Genomic DNA, 5,168 nt, shown 5'->3' with positions numbered 1-5,168 from the left:
TAGGGTGTGGTGCAGGCCCTCAGTGATTCAATGTGTCTAAGAATAGTGCTCTGCCCACAATGAGTTATATTCTTTTCTTGTCCTTTTGTGAATTGTAAAATAATAATACTGAGAAACAGATTTATTGAACTAAAGCATTTTCTTAGTCACATTTGCCGCATTGTCGCTGTTCCCCATTTTGGTTTGCTAATTTTTTTATGCTTTACTTCAAAGGTGTTGATTTAAAAAAAAAAAAAAAAAAAAAAGTTGAGTGATTTCTACAAAAATATTTTTTAAATGCTTTGATCGTCATTCTCTACCCCAACAAGTAAGTGTATTCGTATGGCGAATATTTACAGTTCAATACCATTGTTAATGTACCCAAGTCTACCATGGGTTTCCAGTTATTTTTTTCAGTGGATTTTTCAGGTGCACCCCTTCTAGCCAATCATATTGGTGCACATGTCACTGTAAACAACAGAAGCCAACCAAATACAAAGGCCTGTAACCATGGAAATGGCTCTCAATCAAAAAAAAAAAAAATGCTAACCTTAAGTGCTTGAAAATTTAAGAGTGATCAAGAGAGTGTAAATCAATACAAAAATCACAGCATATTTCTGTTTAATAATTTTTTTTTCAGTACTTACATTTATGTAACGATCAAGGAATGCAGTTAGAGATAGGCAAGTGATAAGTGATCAGACTTACTGAAACCTGTATGAAAAACTGCATCAAAGTAGTTCTGTTAAACACAATAATACCCTGTTGTTTTAAAATAAAATACAAATAAAACAGAATAAAAAATAAAAATACAATTTGATTAAAAAAAAAAAAAAAAAAAAAAAAAGACAGGATTCAAATGTAATTCCTTGTAAACATCATCCAAACTGCCACTGAAACTGTAGTTTATATTTAGTAGATCATTACTGGATCACGTTTTGGAAAAAAAACAAAAACACAAAAAAACAGCAATACCATATCAGCTATGCCAGATCACATTTACTTATGCATGCAAATCTGTTTTATGGACTGTTGAGGCAATGTTCCCAGACTCGACACAAATGCATTGTCACATTTGCAGTTTGCCAACCGTGCTCTACATATTCGTTAGAGGCTGCAGCATGTCTCACAGCAAACTTGCCCGTCCCTGTCTATACTCCTGTTTTCGGTCACAGTGTAGTTTGGTAATTGAGGTTCTGGCTCTCATCACTTTCGTGGAGCAGAGGCTGTCTCTCTTCATAAGAGGACCTTCTTCTCTTCCTCTTGCGACAGGCCAGCACGACTGACAAGACAAAGATGACCGCCACCAGTGCCCCGACTATCCCAGCTGCTAGCAGCCACTGCCAAATCTGCCGTGCTCGATCCAGGTATGGTGCCAAAAACTCCTCCAGGAACCTTTGTCCTGGAAAAACAAATACTGGTCTACTGTGCTTGCTAATGTTTTGGTTACTGTTTTTACATTTACCGTGCAGAGGTTAGTTTGCCCACAGTGGAAAATAAACACATTTAGTATGGCCGTCTCTGAAATTCAAGTAGATCTAAAACGACAATCTAATAATACTATAAAATACAGACTACCATATCAGTCTCAAACCATTGTTTGCACTGAAGAGATTGGCATAATAAACAGCTCTCATATTTATTTTTGTTTCGATTTATTGGGATGTAACCCCAGCAAGTACAAACAACTGTCACCAGGGCTTACCTGATAAAAACCAACGTTGGATTGAATTTTTCTGTGTTGCTCATTTTTTTTTAAATTTGGTTTTGAAGTAGTTTTAGGGACACTTTAATGAATACTCGGTACTGTGACAAAACAACAGCTTTCGACTGTATCTTTGTGAAGTACACCACCACCTGCTGTTACATTGAAAAACAGACCCGAGCTACTTCAACTCAACGTGACAATGTTTTTTGTGCCTTTAAACTAGGGATGCAGCTAGCTCTTCATGATACAAAAATACCCTACCATATATTATAGTCAACAGGGATTAGGGACCTTCATATAAAATTAGGACTCATACTGAGAGCTCACCTGGCTCCAACAAATAAGCATAGTCATATCCCAGCTCCCGTGACGAAAGGAAGAAATCACCATTCCTGTACAGCGGAATAAATGGGACCATGTGATAGCCATGGTTGTGTCCGATTGGTGCGTTAGCTGCAGGGTAGACCCCCCCCACAGGCTGGTGTCTCCTCAGCCACTGCTCAAAGATGCTGTAGGTTGAATGTTAGAATTGAATGATATTTAAGCGCACAGCACACAGATTAAAACACACTGTGCTGACAGGCATTATGGCTCCACTTCCCAATATAATGGGTAAAAAAAAACAAATGTGTGGGTTAAACATTATTGAAACACAGGCCCTGGGGGTCACCATTATAACTAAGTACAAATATCCCACTGATTCTTTTCCATAGGTAACAAATGGATAATATTTACAGTGGCAATGGACTTCTGAAATCTTGTGCATATTTCTGAAGAGGGGACTACCATCTATTCTGGGTTACCATTTTGTATCCACTGTAGCTTTAAATCATTTTATTCTGTTAACATGTTTTAAAACAAAAATTAAACAACATGTATAAAATGTATTTATCTAATTATATAACATTTAAAACAAACAAACAAAAAAAACACACAAAAGATCTCTGCTTATTGTTGTGTGAAAGCTTAACGAGTTCCCTGTGTTTACACACTTTTCTTTATGATCTACCCCCATTTCAGTAAGAGATTACATTGCCAGATGGCTTGTTAGTAGGATTCTGCAATCTATTATTCAGACTTTTTTTAAATGTTATTTTTGTGATTTATCTAGCTCCATTTCACATGCTCCAGCCCACAAGTTCTTCTTCACCAAAAACATTCAAAGACGGGTGGGCGATTTTAGAGTTCTTGTGAGAAAGAAGAAGAAACGCTCACAAGGAACTGTACTTTGGCACCACCCACATACTGCATTGTGTATGTTTTCAAGATCCTTTTTTCTTGGATTTATTTATTTATTTTCTTTTACACAATACAGTTCTTTATTTAATAATTGCCATGGCAAGATTACGTGTCATAATCCATTGTCCAGCAATCGCCCTTGTGTTATATAACACACTGAATGGGAGACTGGAAATCAGATGTGGTGTAGAACCACCAGCAATGCATAGCTGGAACAGAATCTGCTGAACAATGTGTCACTTTACCTTTTGTGCCGTTTAGAAGGCTAGATCAGTTTATTGTCAAACGAAACACAGCTAACAAAATAATTCAAGTACCATATGAACCATTCAATCATTATTATTTCATGCAATATGGAACAAAGAGGTAGGCAGAGGATTGTGATCAATGTATCTTTCAAGTTCATCCCACACATGCTAAATTGGCCAGGCAGTGTATAGTTTGTTTACAGTATAATTGTTAAGGTTCTGCACATCAAGCTTGAATAAGAAATAACTGGGTTTAATTTTATGGAAATGGAGCTGGCCTCTAACCATATGAAAAGAAGACAACCAAATGATTTCCTGCAGTTGAAGAAACAGAAATGTTTAACATGGAAACAAAGTCCCTTGAAATATGCATATTGGCCTTTTCAAGGTCAAATACATTAAAGTTTCATGATTTCAAAACCTGACACACTTTGAAGTTTTAATAACAAGATTGGGAAAGTCTGGTTTTGGCTGCTGAGTGCAATCCAGCAGTATGTCGAGTTAAAATTAGGGCACTGAATAATTAGAATTCCTTTGATCGGCTGACTGATAATAAATAATTGTTGTGGAGGAAATGCATGACAGCATGAATACATTGTCTTTCTGAATATAAAAATACAAACTAAATAAATAAAAAGAGAAACCAAACTGTCACACTCTTCCCTACAACATAAAGTGGAGTAGCTAAGTGTACAAAATAAATATCCCTTCCCTTAACTAGCTTCAGTGCCTTTTTCATTGCAACCCTTTTTATTTCTACCATTGTAACATCTGCAAAGGTGAAACACTATGGAGCAGCCATCCCCTCCAAGTTGGATCCTCGTATCAACCAATCAGTTGTTTACTTAAGCATTAATGGCTAGATAATGGCTGGTCACCATGGGGCTTATCAATGCTATTTATTTATTTATTTATTTATTTATTTTTATTTAGAAAGTCCAACTAAATTACTCCCGATTTTTTACCTCCAAATCCCACGACGAAGCCAATTTCTTTGTTACACCCAGGAAGCCGTGAGAGGCGAGCTACCAGCCTCTAGAGGACAATGGCCAGACCTGCATTTGCCTGCTTGCGCTCGCCAGGCACCTGAGCAGCGGGGTCTCCTGCAAACCTACGCTTCCCTGACTGTATGACTCACTCTCACACTAGAGCTGTGCCTTCACTAGGGCACCCACTATCATACACTGAACAACTGTTTTTGTGTATGATGACATTTATTTAATGTGTTTCTTGGTTTTATTTTGGTCTGGGTATCTTGGGCTGTTTGATATTAATGGCACCATTTAAATCAGGTTTTAGGATTCTAAAGTCCTGTTAGAGGATATTACTTGTGGGATAATGACTGCTCCTGATTGGCTGAGAATCTACCTGTGGGATAATGACTGCTCCTGACTGGCTGAGACTATCCATGAGGATATGGAAAATGTCAGGGGTATTAAAAAAGCTCAGTAGAATAATTGTCTAGTTCATATCATTATCTGAACTTTTCAAGCACCATTGGAATATCATTCACACTATGTACAGCAGTTATAGAGCCCCAGCTATTTACAGAGGTTACATGATCTACACCCACCTGTCGACGAATGCATGATGAAGCACAAAGATCGGGTCATTAGCCGATCCTTGGACTTGAGACATGGAGCCATTCATGAAGATGTGAAGTGAGTTGTGTAAGGTGCTCTGTGCTTGGTTGGCCATGCCATCAGAAGGATCAGCAAAACCTGGTCAGAATGTCAGCCGCATTAGAATCGCAGTGCCACAAAGTCAGATTACACAGATTTTCCTACTTGAAGAAATGATGGCAATTGAAAATAATTTGTTTATCACACATTGAGCAAAGTAAACTGTACAACAGAGAAAGGTAATGGTGATCTTTTCTACTTAGAGTCTGCTTTTCTCTATTACAATGCAGCAGAATAAGTAAATCATTAGAGATGTTTCAATAACCAATCATATTCAGTTACTAGCATCAGTGTAACATAACAATATTGCTA

At 37.4% G+C, this 5,168-nt stretch overlaps 1 protein-coding gene across 1 annotated transcript; it reads right to left on the bottom strand.

Annotated features, from left to right (window-relative positions):
• Positions 1-15: 15 nt before the first annotated feature.
• On the bottom strand, positions 16-4,891 carry LOC121302684 (tyrosinase-like). The gene is made up of 3 exons (XM_041232753.1): positions 4,748-4,891; positions 2,015-2,196; positions 16-1,381 (listed from the first exon to the last, which is right to left on the bottom strand). Exons 1-3 carry the CDS (start codon positions 4,870-4,872, stop codon positions 1,149-1,151), a joined length of 540 nt encoding a protein of 179 aa, XP_041088687.1. The 5' UTR covers positions 4,873-4,891; the 3' UTR covers positions 16-1,148.
• Between the last annotated feature and the right edge of the window lie 277 nt (positions 4,892-5,168).

This window comes from Polyodon spathula, chromosome 30, assembly GCF_017654505.1.
Source record: "Polyodon spathula isolate WHYD16114869_AA chromosome 30, ASM1765450v1, whole genome shotgun sequence".
Lineage (NCBI taxonomy): Eukaryota > Metazoa > Chordata > Actinopteri > Acipenseriformes > Polyodontidae > Polyodon > Polyodon spathula.
Note: the sequence above shows the minus strand (reverse complement) of the source record. Positions and strands in the feature narration are given on the sequence as shown.

Excerpts from the sequence above, each read along its gene's own strand:
- LOC121302684 (XM_041232753.1), bottom strand. The coding sequence starts at position 4,872 with ATGGCCAACCAAGCACAGAGCACCTTACACAACTCACTTCACATCTTC. Across the intron at positions 2,197-4,747 it reads CATCATGCATTCGTCGACAG|CATCTTTGAGCAGTGGCTGA; the intron begins GTGGGTGTAGAT and ends TTCAACCTACAG. Across the intron at positions 1,382-2,014 it reads TGCTTATTTGTTGGAGCCAG|GACAAAGGTTCCTGGAGGAG; the intron begins GTGAGCTCTCAG and ends TTGTTTTTCCAG.